The sequence below is a fragment of the Poecilia reticulata genome, chromosome 14 (genome assembly GCF_904066995.2).
Source record: "Poecilia reticulata chromosome 14, P_reticulata-male-v2, whole genome shotgun sequence".
Taxonomy (NCBI): Eukaryota; Metazoa; Chordata; class Actinopteri; order Cyprinodontiformes; family Poeciliidae; genus Poecilia; species Poecilia reticulata.
Genome location: NC_088843.1, coordinates 23,443,900 through 23,467,041, shown reverse-complemented (window position 1 = coordinate 23,467,041; position 23,142 = coordinate 23,443,900). Strand labels below are relative to the sequence as shown.

General features: G+C 39.9%; 1 protein-coding gene across 2 annotated transcripts in view; it reads right to left on the bottom strand.

Moving 5' to 3' along the window:
* Positions 1-3,999: 3,999 nt before the first annotated feature.
* zbtb16a (zinc finger and BTB domain containing 16a) overlaps positions 4,000-23,142 on the bottom strand; it is a 173,942-nt gene continuing 154,799 nt past the window's right edge. For both annotated transcript variants that reach the window (XM_008428574.3, XM_008428573.3), the window contains 3 exons: positions 21,425-21,595; positions 13,322-13,492; positions 4,000-9,375 (listed from right to left, as the gene is read on the bottom strand). In XM_008428574.3, coding sequence (XP_008426796.1) covers positions 9,146-9,375; positions 13,322-13,492; positions 21,425-21,595 — 572 coding nt within the window. In that variant the 3' untranslated portion in view covers positions 4,000-9,145. The remainder of the gene's footprint in view (positions 9,376-13,321; positions 13,493-21,424; positions 21,596-23,142) is intronic.

Sequence of the window (23,142 nt, the reverse complement as noted above, 5' to 3'; positions counted from 1 at the left end):
TCATTTTATTCCTCTCCAATTGTCTTCATGTAACTGTGTGCACGGTTTAAGAAAAGATACATTAACAAAAAAAGAAACAATTGAATTTTCAGGTTATTGAGTGTATAAATCAATAGCTTTGACACAAAATAAATGACAGATAAATCATTTAATAAGAAAAACGTACCACTGGCGTTTTAACTATATTATTTACCTAACTGCTCTTTCTTGCAACCATTATTATTTAATAGCAACTGTAATAAAATTCCGTTATGTCTTGGTGTATAAAATGTATACTACAGTTTATTGGTTTCCAGATTATCTGTCACTTTACCAGCAGCCTGTAGTTCACACAGTGACCACATGATGGCACCATGTACAACAACATCCCCCTCCTTCTACAGCACCCACCCACACGTGAACCCTATTTTTCAATCAACAGGACTTTAATATTGTTCCTCTGATTAAAAGGAGAAAATGTCAGAAATATAAAGGAGTTAGGGATTTACTACACTAAGTGATTAAAACACTCTAGCTCTGATTTAAATGTGTTGAAAGTGATCAAAGAACAGAAACAGGAGGAAGAGTGTTTAGACATGTGGGTCAGAGATCAGACCTGAAAACTCCCTCCTTAACAAGCCTAACAAACCATTCACCAACCCCTTCCTTCCTAATGCCCCAAAATAAGATCAAAGTGACACCAAAGCAATAGGTCCGACAGAACCATTCACAATGACTTTTCCCTCCTTATTTCCTGTTTTTGTTTTCCGTCAAAATCCTGAAAGAGGGGCCTCATTAGTTTCCAATATGCTGTAGCCCAGAGATCTGATTGTGAGTGCGTCACATGGAGGAAATGAGTAAATATTGGAGCGATATTAGAACACAGTGGAGACACTTTGATGTGACACGGTTTTCATACGTAAAATAAAAAGGCATCCACACAGATTTGACTGAATATTTCATATTAGTGATCTGTGCTTGCTTCTTCTCAATGGCGGAGAGAAAGAATTCCCAGAACACACATCCTGCTGCACCACCTAAGTATAGAAAATTGCTCATGCATTTATTTGAATGAATTAGAGGTCATTCATCTGCTTTTCTGGAAGGACATTTCATGATGCGATTCTAGGACTCCATCAGTTGTGAAGTAAAAATTCACTTCAGTAAACGTGGTAAAAAAAAAAACAAAGCAAAAAAAAGAAAAAAACAGGCTTCTAAAGGTGTTGCAAATTGTACCTAAAACTCTCTCCTGATGTAAAAAAACCCAACAAAAAACCCACTTTTTTTTCTGAACTTAAGAAAAGTTTCTTTCTTCCCTCTGAAATGCTTCAAGATGTTGCTCCGCCTCAACGGGACTGGAATATGGGTCAAGGTTGGCTGTGACTGCGTTGCTATAAAAGGTCTTTTCTAATTCAAAACATTATCTGCAAACTTGCGAGCAGTTCTTTGAAATATCTCATTCATAAAGCTACATGTATATAACTTTTATAAAATATATATATTTTTAAGCATTTGTTGAAACTGTCAGAATCATGACATTACGAGACAGATCATCTGTGAAAAAAAAAAAATCAAGCTCCTCTGCTTTCTCCTAGTGTTAACTAGAAACAACCCATCACAGCCAGGAGGCGGGTCTTAGTGCTGTCGATCATCATTGTTTACTTTACAGTGTGCTCCAGACAGCAGAGACTGTTGTGAATGCTCAGGCTTGTCAGCATAGCCTCCGATGACAGATGAATAAATGAATGAAATGATGAATAATTGGTTGTATGAATGACATGAAGGGTAGATTGATGAAGACTGATGAAGGGATGATGTCTGGACAGATGGACAGATGAACGGATGGACAAACTGATGACGGACAGACAGACAGACAGACAGATGGACATATGTAATTAAATAAGACAAATGTCTTTCATACATTTCTGGTTTGACGTGAACACTGAAAAAAAAGACACTTTTCACACTATTTCACATTTTGTAAATTCTGCAAACTTTGAAATTTAACTTAGATCAACTTCAAAATAGTTTCAAAGAATCTATATATTTTATTTGGATGTTACATTATGAGCTTTGGTTTTTTACTGCATTGCTATAAATCCCATTAGTAAGTTGCTTTGGATAAAAGCATAAACGTAGCAAAAATTATTGATGAATAACTAAATATGGATATGATCCACTGCCGGAAGATAAACCGGCACTAATATTTTATCACATGAATCAGGTTGGTTTTTAAAAAGATAAGCCTTTTCAGCTCAAACGATGGTCTCAGAGAAAACCCAGGGGTGTGTCTGGAGGTGGCACACCCTTGTGATATGATTGGCTGAGGCCATCCCTGCCTCCGTTTGCCGGGTTGTGCTTCTATAAGCAGCTGCTGAACCACCAGATTATTTTCAGTGCCTCATGTGCCGTTGCTGCTCTTCCCTCAGGTTTTATTCAGCGCAGGAGGAAGGAGCAGGATATTACTTTTAATGTTTAAAATAAATATTCTGAATGCTGTAATATCTCAGCCTTGGAAATGAACTACTCCATATTTTCCTCACATCAAAACTGAATAGTTTAATGCAATGTTCTCTATCCAGAATGGATGGAAAACATCTGAACATCAATCTGGACTTTGACTGGACCGCTCCAATATACATATTGGGTTTCCTCTAGATCTGTGGTTTCGAATCGCCAACTTAAATGAATAATTAAATTAATGAGATTTATTTATTGCTTCACAATTATTCTGTACTTTGTGATGGTTGGTACATAATAAAATTCACCAAAGTTTGCTATGCTGAACAAAATTAAAAAAATAAATAAAATAAAATTATCCCCCCTCTGGTTCATCCGGAAACAGCTCCTTGACTGAGTTTATTTAAGGTGTTGGAGTTGGACAAACTACTGCACTAAAATTAACAAAAGAAAACGTTTGATGAGAACAGTGAAAGAAGAAACGTCATGGGGATTAACTTCAAAGCATCTTCCATGCATGCATAATTAATACGCTTGTATGTGTTTTTGCATACGGTATTGTTGCTACAATTTTTCCTGTATGCTTTGAGAAAACTACTAGAATTATATATATATATATATATATATATATATATATATATATATTTATTTATTTATTTATTTATTTTGGTGTCACTCAAATCATTTTTATTGGTCTAAAACTTTAGCACACATACATAGTGTCCCATTCTATCGTCACAAAGACTTTGCATTGACTTGCATCCATCTTTGATTCATTTCTATAGCCGGACCCTAAACCAGGTGTGTCCAAACTTTTTGACATGAGTCAAAATCGTCACGTCAGATGTGAACCTGATGAATGTAATAACTTTAAAAACTAAAATTACTGAGCAACATTGTGATTTATGTCAATGTAAAAATAAATCACAATACATTAAAATGTAACCTACTCAATAAGCTAAGCATGCTAAAGTTTAAATTAAATTGTCAGATTTTTATAGGGAGTGGATGTGCACTCGCAAATTAAAAAGGGTTTTGCATGTTTGCGTTATAAGAAAAACATACAAAAAAAAAAACATTTAACCCATTCCACACAATTAGACCAAGATTTGAGTCTGTTTTGTTAAAGTTTAATATATTCATTCATTCAAGTCTAATTAGAGTGAAAGTCACTGCATAGTTGGGGTGAACATAAAAAGCCTTGTTATATTTAATTGATCAAGAATAATTTTGCTCACATTAAGGATAAAAAGTGTCCATCTGCATCAACCTCCTGTAGATTTGGTGAAACAAAAATGTATTATTTTTTTAATTGCAGCCAAATGATCCATCTAGGGGGCACACATGGTCCCTGTGCCACACTTTGGACACCCTTACCCTAATAGGGCCCAGGCTTTGGATCCCATAGGGAGCAGTGGGCCCTCAATGCAAGTACTTGTTAGAAAACTACACCTTACAAAGTGAGAAATGCTAACACACACACATAGACAGAAAATAAGCGTTTTTTTCTGTTAAAAGTGTTTTAAGGAGTAAATTATTGAGCCAGATGAAGAGACAACATGAAGTCCATTTTTTTATTTCGTTTTCTAACTGCAGATTCAAAGTATACAACTCAACATCATGATTTGATTTTTATTATGAGACCCATAAATAAAAATACAATTAAAAAACCCACTTCAATCAACAATCTACTGTTAGTAGGATTTGAAAAAAGATTTTTTTAATATATTTTTTTTCTATCAAAAGGCACAACATTGAATTTATTGACAACATGGAGAAGAGAACCTGCAGCATTAAATCTTTTAATTTTCCTTTTTATTTTTTTTTTCCAACACGCCATCAGAGAACACTGAAATGTTACAAAGATGTGTCTGAATCTACATGGAGAGAAACGAAACAGGAAAAAACAACCTCTATATCAACAGACGGTGGCTATAGATTGGTGCCACGGCTTTTAAACAGGAAACGTACTGCCACGGGAAACAAAACAGAAAACAACCGAAAAATTGAAAGAAAAATAGCACGTTGTCGCCGGAAAAGACAAAGGACCTTCGCAAAGCTCTAATGCAAAATTTCAAAAACATTTTTTTTTTCCCATTTTATTTTTGTACAAGTGACAACAATACGAGAGCAACAACAACAACAACAAACAAACAAACAAAAAAAAGAGAATAAAAAATAATAATTGGGCACCTTCTAAGATTAGGCTAAGATTAGGTGCTGAGGTAGACAAAAACTAAAACAATTCAAATCATAATAGAAACACTATTTTCTTAATACAGAGCAACTCGACTGGCACTTGTGCTGCAACAACAATGGAGGAGAGAAGTAGCACAGACAAAGCCAGGGAAAGACGGGGAGAAAAGCTTTGTTACGATACAAAAAACAAAAACAAAAAAATAGCTTCGTCACGCTTGGTCCGACGGGGCAATTGGTCCTCAGTGCTAATATAAAAAAATACAATGTCTTGGTGCTTTGTTACTCAAACAGTTTTAGTCTAGACCTCAATGGCACATGCACTGCAACACTGCATGAAAATGGCTACTTTGTTCTAGAAAAACACCACACCAAAAACACAGAGTGCCAGCTTCCAGGGATGCCATGATTCCTCTCGGACCAAATTTTACATCCCCGACTCATAAATGCATTTTGTAGAACAAGGGGGATAAACAAACAAACAAATAATGAAAAAAGTACTTTAATAAACAGAATCCTAGTGCCAATCTGCATGAATGGAAGTCTTCCACTCATTTTTTCCTAAAAATCCTCAACAGCAAGGCTATTGAGACAAAATAACAACAATTGCATGAATTCAGAAGGTAATTTTTTATATATATATATATTTTACTCTAAATCAGCTGCTGAGAAAAAAAAAAAAAGCTTCCGGATGCCAATAACAGAGTACAGCTTAAAGAAGTGAATCTAGAAGGTTATTGCAACAATTGGCTTTTAAAAAAATAAAAAAATTCATAATTTGAGCTTCATGACATCCCTAGGGTGCTGGAGACAACACTTTTATTTTTCTTCTGGAAATACAGAACGTAAGCAGATACAGATGGATTATTTTTGTTGAACAATTTCCATTTTTAGGCACAAAGATAGTACAGAAACACCCGAGGAACACTGAGGGAAGAACTATATCGATGCCAATGTATATGTATATATTTATATATATATGTATATATATATAATCTTTTTTTCCCCAACAGAAAAAAGTGGCATAGAATATCATTTTATTTTGTATCTGATTAGTGCATTTTCCCATTAACACGCACACATACACACACACACACTCTCACACAGTTACACACTTTTTCAACAAGTAGAAAACATTCAGAGGACGATGAGAAGAATAATGTGACTGAACAGGCTTGCATTGTGGCGTTCAGACTGAACCGTGACTGGGTTTTCATTTATTATTATGGTGGGTGGATATTACCCGAAGCCCCGCCCACCACCCCGGCCTCAGCTCACAGTGTTTGAGAATAAAATGGCAAGACACCACGGGACATGCCATCCCTTATTCTTTTCTCTTTTTTTTCAAGTACAAAGAAATAAACTAAATAAAAACGTTGACAGTCAAGTTTGATTGACAACTGAATGACGAGTACTAATTGGTCGGTTCGGCAGCGCCCCCTGTCTGCCGTTTCCGTTCTTTTTTTTTCTTTTTGTATTGTCTTGTGTCTTTATTTTTAATAGTCACTTTTTCACACATCTGTAAAACTGGTGGATAGATTTAGTCCTTCACCGACAATGCAACTGACACCCAGAAAGCAACACTTATTATTACAACGTGTTCACACAAATAGTTTTTTTTTTTTCCTTTTGCTTTTGTCCAACAATATCAAAGAGGAGCAGGCAAAAATGATTCACACCCAGAAGGAGGGGAAAAATAACGCTTAAAAAAAATTACAAATATTATTTGTGCCCTGCTTTAACCCTCCACAAAAATGGAAAAAAGGACAGACACTGAATACAAAAATATCACCATTTTTTTATATATCAAATTGCCTCTGTTGGCTCTTGTTCAGAAACACACGCATGCTTCTCTCAAAGGGAGAAGCTCTATTTTTAACCTTCTGGTTTGTCTTTTTTCTTTTCTTTTTTTTATGATTACGCCTTGCACGTCCAAATTGTCCAATGCGCTCTGCATCAAATGTGACATGCCCTGTGCGCTGCAGCGTTCTCAACCAACAATCCTGTTCACTTTGCTTTTTTTTTATTTCACATTACAAAACTACAACTCTATTCACATATGTTCAAGTTTAAATTCTTGTTTTTAAACGCACTCAAGAAGCAACAGAACTCATCCGTCTTACTCGTCACTTTAAGGCTTCAAAATAGCTTTTTTTTTAGCTTTTCTTTTTTTTTTTCCTCCGCTCTTCTGTCGTTGGAGGCGCAGGGGGAGAACGTAAGAGAAGAATAAACATCCATTCGAATGACTTTCCTCATCCTGTCCACCTCCGCTTTACGGTTTCATAGACTTTTCTTAAAAACACAGACAATCATAAATCAACTTTAAAAAAAAAAGCATGAGATGATGTAGCTTTGACAGATAATGCAAAAACACAAACACAAAAGAATGTAAGTTTTCTTTTTTTTTTTTCCCAAAAAAACAAACAAACATGGAAACAACTCAGAGGTAGCTTTTAGAATGAATGAGCGAACCATCCGGCTCCTTAACAAACAGACTTAATACCAAGTTTGGTAACACAGAAAACATAATGAAAAAAGAAAACTGAATCTCTTCTCTGTGGCACTTAATTTCTCTGCAAACGTGCTCCGCCTCATCACATTTTTTTTTGCTGCGATGCATCCTCCGACATGCACCGGCCCAAACGTACACTTGAAACAAAAGGGAAATTATAAAATACACAGGGAACATGAGGTCACACACACAAAAAACCCAACAAAAAAACACAGAGAGAGATAGAGAGAGAGAGAGAGAGAAATAGAGAGAGAGAGGTAATTCAAGTACGATGTGTTGAGCTCAAACTCAAAGTCAATAAAAAGAACCACAATAAGAGACGAGAGGGACAAAGCGCACAGACGGAACCGCAGAAAGAGCTAATTTCTTCTGCCTGGCTGCGCCTCATCCGACCGGTGACCACCTGCCTTTTGGATATGTAAATCCCCAAAAGATGTCATGACAATCACTTGTGTGGAACAGGTTTAAACGCCAGAAAGTTGGAGATGCCCACCTTCACTTCTCCAGCGTTGTTTCCCTCAGAAGGACTGAGTAGAGTGCACATTTCAAACGGTAAGGATGCTTCGCTTTTCCAGGCAGGGAAAGTAATAAAGCAACGTCTAAAAAGAGGTGGGAACTTTCCGTTTTCTGACGTCGAAGCATCAATCTGTACTTTCATACAGCCTCATCATGCGCTCCCCATTTCCAGACGTTCACATTCAGGGCTCTTGCCGTTTAGTCCTTAAAACCGACGAACGTTGGGATTGTGCAGCTAAGGCATCCTCAGCATGTTGACCGCAAACCGTCCGAGTCACAGGATTCACGCAGACGACAAGCCTTCTCCCCCTGATGATTCGTTTTCCTCCGCTGTGGTGAGCTGACAGAGCCACGGCAGCTTAAGCTTTTCTGCTATGAGTCAGTTTGTGTTGGGTATCGTTAGTGTGAGACACTGATAGTCATGGGGATAAATGGGTAGAAGCAGTCCAGACACCTATTGCTGAATATAGCTGGGTTTTCTTGTGCGATATTATGATAGCGAGTTATATTTTGTTGAAGGGTTTATACACCTTGCTGACATCAAACAGAGACTGTTGTCGTAGTTTGCTTTACCTGTGCAATCAAGCCATGATAAACTATGATGCAGAGCTAAAAAAAATTATAATAACATACGACATAAAAGTGACGGTTGTCGGCCTTGAGTGGCCAGTGGTGACTGGAGCGTCTCCGACCCAGGAAGACCGCTGAAGAAGCCGGGGAGACCTCCAGGGAGAAGCAGCGCTGGTGTCTTCCCTGCTTGGTTTGCAGCATCTTAATACTCCCACTAGTCCAGTTCAACTGTCCCATCTACTGCATAAGCCTGCAGGGGCCCACACTGATTCTCAGGGGCTATCTCAAAGCCACCGTTGCTTCTGGTGGAAATTCAGGAATGGACTCATAAACTTGCAGGTTTTTGGGCATTGGAAAAGGAAACGGAAACAGTTCAAGAACTTATAACAGAATGTTCATTAAAATACTCAAATCTAGACATAACTTGGAAAATAGCGAATGCAACATTTGGAAAGCATGGCACCAAAAAAGCAATGTGAAAAAAAAAGAATAGAGGATGGTCAGATAGCCCTTGAGAATCTGCCTTCTCACCAAAGTGGCAGCAGCATCCAAACAGTCACTTCTTTGCAGCCTGCTTGCTTTGTGGTGCTGCAGGAAATGACCTGAAACAATAGCACAGTTGCAGATGTAGTGAACGACCCGGTGAATCCGAACAATGCTGGAGAACTCTCTCCATGTCCAAGTCTTTTAGCCCCACCGCCCCCGCCCCTACGCCCAGCTCCTCGTCGCCGCCTTTGCATGTAAAAACAAAACCAAACAAAAACACTAAACGCTCTTTTTTTTTTTTCTTCAAGCATCTTCTTGTTGACATTCCTCAATCTTCAAGACCTCCTACCCGTGCCGTTACATTCCTCTTACCTCTCTGCCCCCATCCACTCCCTCCCTCTGCATTCACTTCACCCCATTCCCGTCTCAGACGTAGCAGAGGTACAGGTATGTCTTCTCTATGCGCCAGTCTGGAGGGATATCTTCAGGCTTGTGACCTTTCATGTGCTTCTGCATGGCTGACAGGCTGGGGCAGTACTCCAGGCAGATGGTGCATTGGTAGGGCGAGGCGCCATTGTGGGTGCGCAGGTGCTTGATCATGGCCGAGTAGTCCCTGGATCGCTGGTGGCACAGCTTGCACTCGAATGGCTTCTCACCTGCAGATGATGGGAAGGTGGTGGAAGACAACGATTACGTTAATTATAAAGTCATTTTGGGCTCATTTCAGACTCCTGCTGTGAACTGATGCTAAATCTGACTGAAAGGATAAGAAAAAAAAGGTTTTATTGCCAATGACTTCCATCAGTCATATAAATATTAATACAAACCAAACAAGGAGAAGCAGCTTTCAGCTTTTATGCACAAATCTGGAACAAACTTCCAGAAAACTGAAAAACAGCTGAAATACTGAGTTCCTTTAAATCAAGGCTAAAACCTCACCTGTTTAGAGATGCCTTTAACCCATAATAACTGGAACACTGACCAACGTATATATGATCCACCTGTTTGCTCCTCACTACCTATCAGATTCATTTTTACACCTCTCAAAAATGAACAGTTCTTTGTCTCATCTGACAGAACAAGCTAAATATACTTTGACAAACCACCATGTTTACGTTTGTGATGGTAGAACAGAAAAGGCTTTTTCCTGCCATCATTCCTAAGCAAACATTTAGTTTGTGGATAGCATCAAATGGGTTTCATTGAGATTTTGATGTAATTCTCTAACAAACAGAATCAGATGCATCCAGTTATGAAAAAAAGCAACATATTTGCGTTAAACTTAAAAAAAAACAAATGGAAACATTTGGATTGTTTGTTTTATGTTTTTACCTATGCGTCCACAGCTCCTTAACATGTTTTTTGCTACATAACTCAAATTAAATATACAAATCCTTATGAAACAGTACAACAATATTTTTTATATAAAGAATTTAGTCTAGAAAAGACAAAATATTTACCACACATGTGCAGAACAACGCTGATTCAATCGCCGAGATAATCTGTGATGTATCTAACATGCAGCTCCTACCTCTTTAAACTCCTGAAGGTGTTATAAATCAGAACGACGCTGTTCTCTTGCTGCTGGGGCTGTTATGTTTAACGGCCACATTTCAATTTGGCAGCAGCGGCCGTCCTAAACATGCTAATGATTTGAGTGATGGCAGGGAATAATCCACCAGCGCTCAAGCCGGCAGACTCAAATTAGACATGTAAATGCTGACCTTTACCAATGGCATTTGAAATGAGCTGTCGGAAGTGATCTGGCCCGTCGCTTCGCTGCCACCTTTCAACAGAACCGCACACATGTGTGCGGCGACAAACAGCCGCCTGTTCTGTCGCTCGTCCGGTCTGTCCCGGAGAAAACCCGGTTTAACCTTGACCTTAGCCTGCACCGGATAACGGTGTCACTTAGCCAATAGGTATGAACGCAGCGCTGCAAACCTGTTTAATTTCAGTGCGAACGCATGCAGGGTGTTGATATTGATAACCACACTGTAAACACAGTCCCCTCAGATAATCGGCTAATAACGAATTGCAAATGGGGCCTTGGTATTGATCAGTCATTGGCATTTGGGATGTGTGGAGAGGCGTGGGGTGGGTAGGGGTTAGGTTGCCAATGTCGATGATTCATCAAGCAGCTGCTTTTGTGTGAGGTGGCCTTTGACTGTGAGCTTGTCACTCGCTCTTGTTATCTGCTGTTGCTCTCCGGCTTAACGCAAAGCCCCCCCTCCCTCATACAAAAGGGGAAAGGGTGGACGGAGGGGAGCCAATTATTGGACAGGCTGCCTTGATAGTGTGGCTTAACAGCTGGTTTATTGAATGGGAGATGGGAGGGTGCTGATGCGAGCGTGTGTCTGTGTGTGAGTGTGTGTTGGAGGGAAAAAAGATGGCGAGAGAGCATAAACCCTTGGCCGTGTGCCACCCTGGTGAGCGCTCGTGGTAGACTATACTCACTCAATCGAGTTTGCAGCATGCACTCATTCTCCAGGGCACCTAGCCTATCACTGTGTCAACATCTTTATGGGGCTCTAAATATACTGGGATCAATACAAAGTCTTCTGAGACATTCATCCACTGTATCACAGTAATACTGATTTTCATCTGCTCTGCTCTGGGCCTTGGAACTTTGATATCCTGAAGTCTTTTAATGGCTGTTTAAAAAAATGACCAAGAAATCCCTGAAGCACTGACTGAAAGTGTTTTTCTTAAAAATAAATAAAGGGATTTGAGTTATGGTAGCAGGATGGCTCATGCATAGTTTGGAAAATGTTAAGAAAGCTTTCTCTTCATGTTGACTTTGGGAGTGAACTTCAAAGGTATCAAGAATTAATATTTTTATTTCGTGAAACTAGAATACACATAGCAACGGAAAAGTATTTGGTCCGTAAAGATATAAAAGACAATCAGAATAAATATTAAAGGCCCTTCCCCATTTATTAAGGGAAAAATCTCTCCAAACCAACTTGACACAACAGAAAACATAATTGCTGCTCTTGTTAAATTATTATATTAACAGTGATTGATCACAAAAATTTGTTCCATTTCACTACCCACAACCACTTCTGATTATTGTCAGATCTGTAGCTTAATGAGGTCCTTTAAAGAGAACCTATCTGACAACATGAAGTAGGCAAAAAGTTCTCAAAAAGAACACATTATCTCCTGATCTGTCAAAAACAGAATCAGTCACTGACATCCATCAGTCTGGGAAGGGTTACAAAGCCATATTTTGTCTGATAATCAAATTTGTTTTCCTAAAAAACAAGTGTAAATGTTTCAGATTATCAATATACAAAACAAAAAGAAGAAATGTGTCAGAAAGCAAACACTTAACACAATAGTTGAGCAAGAACATGTAAACCCTAATTCTGAAAAGTTTAAATGCAGTCAAATTCAGCTTTTTTTTAATGCATGCATTATAATGCATTATAATTATGCTATGATCTCAATGTAGAATTAATTGAACCATACAAGGCAGCTGAGCCTGTATAAGTGTCAAAAAGCTTAATTTATGGCTTCTTTTAGAGTTCAAAATTTTTAAGTCAAAAAAAGCGTATATTTCTGAAAAACTGTTTTGGATTTTTGTTACTTGTTTTCGGAGAACCCTAAATGGTTCATCATATTTAGAGAATGTGTCTGTAAATAAGCTAACCTAGCTTACCAACACTACCAAACTTAGCTAGCTAAACAGTCTTTAGAAAAACGAATTCCATTTTATGTAAATCCCTTTAAATGAAAGCACAATTTGATTAATATTTAAATAAAAATATCATGCTTAATATGTAGTGTTGTTTGAAACTTAGTTAGTCTACAGGCTAGCTGCCAGAAGTTCCTATAGCAACAACCTGGTTGCTAAAGCTAGATGCAACATAAAACCATGTTGATGTTTTATGCATGGCATCAAAAACCAAAGTTTTTAGTCATTAATTTAGGTTACAGTCTTAATGTGAATACTTCTCTGGAACATGTGTTTAAAGTTTTGACTGCTAGCCTCACAGTGCTATGCAAATATTTGAAAATTGAAAAGATGAAGAATTGCTGAATTCAACATGCCTTAAAGGTCAGAACCTGATTCTGTAAAAGTAAACTCACTCAACTTCAAAGTGATCCAATTACCAGCCAGAAAACCTGTGGAAGTTGCTGATTAATCTACTCCATGACCATGTTGATTACTACTGGCAATACAAGCTAATAGCTATGCTCTTTATTTTATGCATTCAAACACTAAAAGAACATCTTCATGAATATGTATTGTGTGGTATATGCTTCATTGACTTAATAATATTGAAAAAATTTGCTCCTTTCTGCAACATTTTGCAATGGGTGGGAGCCATACTAGTTTTGCGGTCTGGTTTGATGAAGAGAATTCAGCCTTTAAAGTTTTAATCCAACTTTAGAGGCATTCTAGTTGATTGATCAAAATTAACCTCAAATGGAAATGAAAGTACCAATAAACCTTTCTCCATCTTCAAAATGCAAAAGTACGTGTTAACTGGAAGTCTGTCTCCATAGAGACTGTTTGTGAGGCAAAAGACTGAATCCATTTCTCCTTGTTAAAGAGCTGCTGTTTTACATCTGAACTTGTTTTGGAGGCAGTACCTGTGTGCACACGGTAGTGGGTTTCCAGCTGGTGCTTGAGGCTGAACTTCTTCCCACAGCCGTTACATTCATAGGGCTTCTCCCCGGTGTGGATGCGCTTGTGGCCCTTCAGTGTACTCTCGTCTCGGAAGCAGCTACCGCAGAATTCACACTCGAATGGGTGGTCCCCTGCTGTGATGCAGACACAGAAAGACCAATTTACTTAAAGTGCTGACAGTACGTAGTTGCAAAAAGATATAATATACATACCGAACCATCTGACAGCTGAGCTAACAGCTCAAAACAAAGCTTTATCATGCGGACAGACAGGGTTATTCACAAACAGCAAGCATGTTTTAATGGATATCCATTTCAGTACCAGCAGACAAATACCAGCCTTTGTCTTTTTCTACAATTTTCCCGAACCGCTGTTGTGCTTTGTTTGAAGCCTTATAATTACTGCCTGTCTTGGCTATTCAGCAGCCACCCAATGTATTATAAACCATACAGACGGACTGTTTACAATGCACTAATAGACAACAACACTGATAAATGCGGTAATTCTAGAGGGATGTGCTTGTCATCAGGTATTTTATCTCCTTTGAATTATTGCACTCCAGTCCAACAAAAACTAAGTATTTGTATATACAGTATTTGTGGATTCTGAAATGAAAACGATAAAAGGAATTGCGTTCAACTCCTCAGGTTGCCACAGCACGTGTCCCTCCTGGGCAGCCGTAATGGATCTTCACATGTCAACGTTGGGCGATATTATGATTTGCAGGGAGTCTCTCCACAGCAGCCCCAGGACTAATTGTATTCCCGTGTTTGATGAGGACCTGCTCCTTGCGTCATTTGCTCCCTTACGTGTTATCCTCTCCATCCGAGTGATGTTGCAGATATTTATTAATGTATTTTGCTCCACCGCTGCAGGTTTAAGTCACCATCAATGACCTATGCCTTTCATTATCTGCCTGTCCAAGCAGCAACGTGCCGGGGAATAAATTGCATTTCTCGTTATGTGCCTCCACCACTGCCCTGCTGTTAAAAGACAATTTCACTTCCATCCATATATTTTATTTATAATTTTATGTAAGTACATACAGTATGTATGCCCGAGCTGGTTTATTTAAGATCCAGAGAGGAAAATGGGAGTAAAAGTGGAACGTAAAACGTACACATCCTCGAGTCTGATCACATTATGGGAATGTTATACTTTTATGGTGGAAAACGTTTTCAGATGCCTTAGGGATGATGTTGGATGCACTTCCATTAAAGGGAAGCAATGGGAATGAAGGGATGGGGGATAAAACCCAGACAGGGATAGAGCAGGAGATGTGGGTGTATATGGCCTCGGCAGTGGGGGCTGGGTGAAAATCAATAAAAGTGACAGTCTTTATTTGTCTGCATGAAGTTATCAGTGGCTCCCGCTGTAAGACATTGTGCTCTTTCTAGCGTCTCATCCACAGCAGAGATCACAATCCATCACAGAGCTCGGTGGGCTTGCACGATGCTGGAAGAATAATAATTGAGTTGAGATTCACCTGCCTTTAATTAGGAGCCTCCTATCAGTCCAAATGCAATGCTAATGCACAGAGGAGGCCTGTGGAGGGTTATTTATGTTTAATGTCCTGTTGCTGTGCAAGTGTCTGCTGCTGAAAAAAAGGAGGTAAAATTTGACTAATAAAATACATGTTCCTGTTTAGGTAAGACTTCTTTCTTGGAACATACCTTAAAAACATAAAAAGTACGCTCCACTTAAGACTGCGTTTCTGTTCTTTACACTGCTTACAGTCACAGATTTACGCCTTTGAGGGACAAGTCTCAAAGAAAAAAAAAAGTCACTTGTGAGAGCCAAGTCTAAAGTCTAAAAATCTTTGACTCAAAGTCCAAGTCAAGTATCAAAGGCTTCCACATTTCCGGGCATACGTCACGTTGCAGAGAACTCAAAGTGGACGTTCGCTAAACACATCCACACAAACGTCAATCGTTATGACAGAGTATCTGCTTTATTCTAGATATTTCCTGCATTATTTGAACTGAATCTTTCATAAGTTAAGTGGCCAAGAAAAATGGACTTCTGTCTGCAATTAATCACAATCACATTTTAAAACTACGTACATTTACAAAATAAGCAACATTTTCAATCCCAAAACCATTTTTGCTGATAAATCTTTGAATAAATTGACATATTATAACAAAGACAATTATAGTTTTTAATCCGTTATTTACATTATTCAACCTTCAGAATGGCACAAATTGCTGTAGAAATGTGCCGACATTAGCATTAGCTCCAACGAGCTGCTGCAACGTTGGAGTTAATACACTGAGATGCTACTTTAGGCTCGAATAGCTTCCCTGAAAGGCTAACTCCTTTTAGCACAACTTGAACACAACAATGGTCTTTTCCAGCGTCCCATAAGAACATTTTTTTGAAGCAGCTTTGTCGTCCGTTACTGTTGTTTCTGGATGTTCTTGTGCGTCAGATTTTTGGGTGTACCGGAAATGTGAATAAAAAAAGGTTCTGGTCGGAAAAATAAGAGAGGAATATATTTGACATTTGGTTGCTGTAAATTTTACTGAAATAGACAAAATAAAACAGGATGACGCCCCGCTCCTGTCATCCTCCACTGCCACTTGGGAACACTAAAGCACAAAGACGTAAAGCAGAGCTTTATGGAAATTGCACACATTTCTATCATCACAAAAGGAGTTTATGTCAGGATCTTCTTGTTGCCGTTTCAAATGGCGAACACGTCGTATGTCCATCTGATAACTGCTACCATCCCACTTTCATTCCACTCCATTTCTCCGTTTCATTTCTCCTTGTCTCTGGCGTGACCACATGGCGGCGGGGGGGGCGCCGCAGATGAGGACCCGGCACAGTGAGGTGGAACCGCAGCACGCCAAGTGAACCCAAGGGTGCCCCCAAGCATCACCACCTGCGTCTCCTGACCCCCCCCCCCCACTCCCTTCCAATCACCTCTTTTGACACCCCAAAGGGCCGCCGAGGGTGCCCATGGGCGCACGGAGTGTGTTCATTATACACGGTAAGAGGCTGTAAATTACCGGGCGACGTCTCTGCCAAGACCAGAACTGGCTTTGGTCCCCTCTCGCTTTCTTTCCCCCTCTGTCTGGCTGCGTCGCTATCAAATACAGCTGCGAACACAAAACAACCCAGCCACAGCAGACAGCAAATTGGCTCCGAGTTTAAAAAAAAAAAACACACACACAGACACTTACACACAGACAGTGCACAACAACAGAATATTAATGAAGGCCTGATCTGTAAAGAGAGTGTCTGCCCTCTGTGTGTGTGTGTGAGAGAGCAGCTTAGGAAAGGGAAAAGCACAGCTGCCATGACTGCACTTCTACGAGCCAGCATTGTGTTTATTCACAAGTGCTTGACTCTATACTGTATGGTACACATGCTATAGAGACGAATACAAAGAGGCAGCATGGTTGTAACAGTATGTCCAGCAGAGGTGATGAAACTGCAGGTGGATACAGAGAAATAGAGTTGGTGAGGGAGAGGAGGCGAGATGGTGAGATTAAGAAGCTGGAATAAACACCATTAAATCTGTTTTTTTTTTTTTTCTCCTCCTCGTCCCTAAATGGTGATCCAGTGTCAGAGCCGGTAGCTGCAAGACTGCTTTCAAAAGATAAGGCTGCAGACAGGTAAAATGAAGCAGGCGCAATGGACGTCCATAAAAGTGCTTTCTGTTGTCAGCTGATACGACTGAATACTGATTCGACTAACAGCCGAGCTGCATCTAAAAAGCTTCCGCCCCAAACAGGCGCTGCCACGCTCCGTCCATTAAAATTAGAGTTGAACAGCGAGATCTTGGTATTTACAGGGAATTCTTGTCTTAACTTAGGCTGCTTTTCACGGGAAGCGCCAACGGGAAGGAGCGATTTGTTTGATGCTTTTGTGTGCAAAAAAACTGCCTGAAACAAAGAAAACATCATCCACAGCACAACTGACAAGCTTCAATACAGAAGTTGGAGAATTGTTGTAATCTTTAGGGCTTTGAGTTTAGAAAACAAATCAGCGATGAAAGCTGGAAAATAATTTTACTTTAATCTGGGTTTAAAGTAAAACCCAGATTAAAGTTTCAGTTATTAGCTATAACTGAAACGCCTGAACTACAGAATATACTTCACTATTACTAAATTGCTATGGTTTTTATTTGTACAGTAACACACTGTGAATTTTTTAGTGGAACATAACTCCAAATTATTTGCAAATTATACATGTGAATACAGCATGTCTAAAAATATTTGATAGAATATTTGTGACACTGAAAGGCCTAGCCGCAAAGCTACTTGTCGCGCTATTGGAAGCCAATCCAGGTGCGTCATTCATTTGGCTCCTGATTGGCTGAACCCCAAAGTGTGGAGAAAAGGTAGACTGTAGATGTAAGCTTCTGTGATAATGCTGTGACGGTTTCCACTGTGAGCATTAATGGATATCAAGGCATATTTAGCTTTTGAGCTTTTAAAATAGGCTGTTATCTGATTTTGATTGGAGTTTAGTAAAAGCTTAGAGACATATAGTCACATACAGATAAAGTAAAACATAATTGAAAAGTTTATTTAAATCAAAAATGACATTCATTTTATACCTTAATTGCACTCAGAGTGAAATATTCAGTGTTTATCTTTCTTAATTTTGTTAACTACGGCTTCCACTTTACGCAAAACACACTGCAAAATCATAAAGACCAATGATATTAACAAGATTTCTAAAAACAGGATCAAAGACTGCTGACCTAACACCTGACCAGCTGATGAGGCGCAGAAGGTCATCACTGCAGAAAATGGCTGTTTACACAGTGTCTTATCCAAGAAGTTTACTGGAAAGCTTAGTGGAAGAAAAACAGGTGGTGGAAAAAGAGACGTGTCATTAGCTGGTGTTGGTCCACTGTGTTTTATCAAGTCCAAAGTCAACTGTGACTAATTGGCCATCACACTCAGCTCATATAGAATCTGTTCATTTATTTATCCATCTGTTATAATGTCTGAGAAGTTGAATTTTAGGTTTTCAATATCTGTAAACCGTTATCCTCAAAATGAAACCAAAACATTTCAACTTTAACAATTTTAGCAGAATTTGTCACAGATTGAATGGAGTTACTGGAACATTTTTTTGATATTTAAATTTAACAAGATGCATCTGTATGATTGGCTGCATTAACTGGGAGAATCTTAGTTTCCTTTTCATCTCCAAAAACTCTCTGAAGGCAGACAGAAAAATGAGAATCAGCAAAAAATGAAGTGATAGTAGATAGTAAAGCCACAAATTCTGAGTCTTTATTTTTCTCTGTCAAGTCTTTAAAGATTTAAATATCCCCAATCTCATAAGACAGTATTTAGCAGAATCTCTAGCAGCTATAGGGCTGATCCTCTAATGCGAACTTGATGTTTTAATCAGGATTTTTGCAACGTTACGCATTGAATGGTAATAACATCAAAGGGTGACTCCAGAGGAACACCAGCCCTCTAGTTTTATTTAAAGGTTAAATTAGGACCTGTTTCTGGCACACACGACGGCTGCGTCAGTGGCTGACTTTATAATCCCCCGACAAAAACCTCTGCATCATATTTAAACGGCCGCGTTCACGGCTGGCTCATTGTGATTTAGCACACGCCCACAGTGGGACGAGGTTCAAAGTGGCAAAAGGCTGCAGAGTCGCATCTGCAGCTCCGCCGCCGAGCTGAGGTGACATTTACGTCGCCGGGGTGGGCAGGTGGATCAGAGGCGCCGCATGTGTCCTCTCCGGCGTCTGGTGGAGAGAACAGATGTGTGCATCGCTACTGTAACCCCCCCACACACACCCTCCACAACGCTCCCGTGAAGCCCCTCAGCTCCCACCACCATCACACACTAATGGTGTACTCGCCTGACTTGTAAATAGGGCCGACTACTCTCATCTCGCTGCCTTTCGTTTCAAATATTTATCCGCGAGCTGGTGAGCTAAATCGGCTCTGACAGTGAGACTGTTATTTAAGGTCGCAGACAGGCAGTTGGGTGAGAGACGGAGAAAAAGAGGGAAGAAAAAAGGCCCTTTTCCTCGCTGCTGAAATGGGATTCATTTCCATGTGTTCATATTCTGTCATGGCCGCGTTTCTTCCCCACCCCTCCACCTCTGCTCTGAATAGCCGCATCTGTCAGGCTACCTCTGCTCCAGCGAAAAAATGTATTAGAATCCTGGTCTTGTCCTTGAGAGCCGACACTGAGTAAATTATAGTGGACTGATGGAAAAGGGGGAAAAAAAATAAAAAACCAAAACAACTGCCGTAAATAATCTTCCCCCGAGTGCTGCAGAATGCATCCACGTTGACCTGAATTCATGCTGTTTATTCAGCGGAGCTAAATTTCCTAAAATAAAAACGCGCCTTTGTACTCTGTTTTGTACTGTAGGCTGTATTCAAACATGAGAATCCTTGTAGAACTCACAGGGAAAAACTGAATCCAATTTAAATTTAAGCTGTCAGGTATTCTGTTACCCAGAAATCAAACAGGTGGGAGAGAGGGATTGTGGGGGAAAAAAATGGGTCATTTCATGGAGGAGCTCCAAGGCAGGGCCATTAAACAATATCAGCTGAAATGTTGTCTTAAAAACTTCAATTTTGTAGAATAACCTATAGTAGGTAACTTAATTATTAAACAAGTGTAATGTACTTCTATGTTTAGTGGTTAATGTGTTGTTTGATGCCAGTGAGTGACACTGTGCCATTGTCCTATGGAGCTACAACTGAACTGGGCCCATGGATGGTGTGGAACGTTCCGGTTATATGTTTATTTTTATGTATCCAAGAAATAGTCAATATGATCCACAGCCAGGATACACTGGATTTAGCATAAACAGGATGCTGTTAAAGTGGTCAAAGAGTTGATCAGTGGTAAGTTTTTTTCTATTATTGTTTTCTATTTGGAACAAAATTTATATCTCCCCACAAATTTAGAAATAAAACCATTTTTTGTTTTACAGGAGAAGGTGTTCATTTCAAATGCGCCTTTGGTTTTACAGCTTTTAAGGCCATATGCAATGTATAATTTTAAAATAAAAGAAATTAAGCTAATGAATCAACTGGGTATCAAAATCAGATCTTTACTCATCATTTCTCAATACTGGAGAAATAAGATTCATTTGGATAAAAGATGAATGCTGCAATGCCTGTAGTACTTTTTCACTGCAGTTTCTGCAATGGAAAGGTGTTATTTACCCGGTAGCGGTGCCTACTCTTTGGCATGCCAGACTTAGAAGATCTGAAGCTCATCCACTCCAGTGGATGCCGAAGGTCAAGATTGAAGACACAGAACCACAAAATCCACAAACAGCAAAGTTGAGCAAAGACAGCTTTTGTAAGTTTAATGTTGAAGTCTTTTTGTTTTTTGTTGCAAAACCACAACTTTTTTCCCCCATCGCTGCTCACAGGGCATTGCACGTCTGCTCTGGAGGCCTGCGTGTGCCTGGATGAAAACTGTAATGAAGTCCCTCCCTCACTATCCTGTTGTATTAATTGTAAACTTATCTCTATAATTTAGGAATGTCAGTCAAAAGGGGAAGAAACTCATTTTCCTTCACTTTTGCAAATACAGAGCACAACATATAAGCCAAAAAAAAAAAAAAAAATCCAGCATCCGTCCATCCATTTTCTTACACCCTTGTCCCTTAATGGGGTCGGGAGGGTTGCTGGTGCCTCTCTCCAGCTAACGTTCCGGGCGAGAGGCGGGGTCACCCTGGACAGGTCGCCAGTCTGTCGCAGTAAATCCAGCATATGACAACTTATTTTTCCCCATATACCTTGAATTAATTAGAAAAGATGATGGACTTGTTGGAGTGTTTTACTATTTCACATTGTTAATGGACATGAAGTCGGGTTAGGCTTCAGATATTTCAGCCACGTAAGTTTGAGTTCTGGATATTTACTAAAAGGTGACATTAAAAAGCTAGAGTAAAACCTTCAAAGCATGTTGCAAAGCAACCGGAGAATTTAGGGTAAAAAGTAGCACAACAGAGGAACTCGAGTCAAAACGAAGCAAGATACTTAGACATAAAGCCCTGAAGATACCCGTCTCGTCAGCAGTGAAGACGGACACCGAGTGCTTCCACTAACCTGTGTGTGAGCGGAGGTGGCGTTTGAGTGCAGTATGGCTGGGGAAAGTACGGTTGCATTCGCTGCAAATGTAGCTGCGAACGCCGGCATGCACTTCCATGTGCTGCTGCAGTGCTGTCTGGGTCTGGAAACGCTTCCCACAAAGAAGGCAAAAGATGGCCATGTCCGAGCCTGCAGAGAAAAAACCCAAAAAACAGAGAGGTCACAGGTTAATCAGAGGTGGAAACTGGACGACATTATTCCAATATCTTTTTCAATGGTCTGTTGCACGTCTGTCTGCCAGTGTGTCACTAGATTAATGTGGCAAGTAAAGGAAAGGTGGTCAGAATTACAAGTTCTGTTTGACTAGATCGAAGAGAAAAAGCCACAGTGCAATTTGCCCAGATTGTGACATCAGTTATACGTGTCCAACAGGACTTTGTCCTAATTGTTTTACTCATTAGGGAGCAAGTCAGTGGCTTCTTAATAGTGCAAAAGTGCCAAAATACATTCATATCCTCCACACAGCACAACAGGAAATTTACAACAGTAAAAGTAGTCCACAAAACAAGCACAAAGTGGAAAACAAGGGAGCAGAGAGCATTATCTGCAGCTACCCAGTGGCGCAAAAAGTGGGTATGCAGCATATGCAACGCATTGGGGCGCAGCACCATAGGGGGCGCCAAAACCCAGTCTGGAGGGGGCGGCACGCCAATGATGTTTTCCCATACACTTCAGCGCGCCTTACGCTCCTTCACTTCGCGCACATAATGAGGTAAATGTAGCGAGTTTTACCCTTCACGTATCGTCGCCTCGGGGGTGGGGGGGTTATTTTCACATCCACCTAAATAATGTGTAGTTGCGCCACTGCAGCTATATCTCAGATCTGCTAACATTAGCAGATCAAATGATTTCCGTTACAAATAGTTTCCGTTAAGCAAATTTATTTTCGTAATTCCATTTTCTGCAATTTTATGGCCAGTGGAAATGTAGTTAGTGTAAAATTTATTTTGCTCCCCTCATAGCTCTAGATTTCACTTTCTTTATCTTCCACTAACACAAGCTGAAGTTACTATCTTCAGATGATGCTCTGAAACTCGTCTGCACCTTTCCTCCCATCATCATCCTCCTGCAACATCTCCCCCTTCATTCTTTAGAACGCCACAACGGTGATTGATCAGGTGTGCAGGCTGTCGTGGGTCCTCCTCTTCCTCCTCCTCTTCCTCCTCCTCCTCCAGTGGTTATGAACATGAGGCGGGCTGCTCTTCATAGATTTTTAAATTAGTGTCAGCTTTGCCCCAAAGATGTGTTATTGACTGATGAAATAGAAACTGAGCTCCAAACACTCAGTCCTTCCCCAGAGTTTTCCCCAGCCTGGTAATTGAAAAAAGTGTGAAGGGAGTGTGTGTTCGAAGCGGCCGTGCAACCCTGTGGTGTGTGTTTGCATTTTTTGTTGTTGTTGTTTAGCTGTTTGTGCGCTTGCAACTATGTGCTCTTTATCTCTGTTGGAGAAAAATGCACCACGCTCGCTGAAGTCGAGATTCGATTGAAGTATTGCATAGGAGATCTTTATCAGTCTGCGCAGCCACCCTGAAACATTAGAAATGTGTACGTCTTTAATCTCTATAAATACAGCATGCAGCACGTAAGCCCGCCAGGGAACAGTTAGTAAAATATAACATGTCACACGTGTGTGGCTGTGTTTCCTGTCGCATTATTCACTGTATCAGCAACTTGTG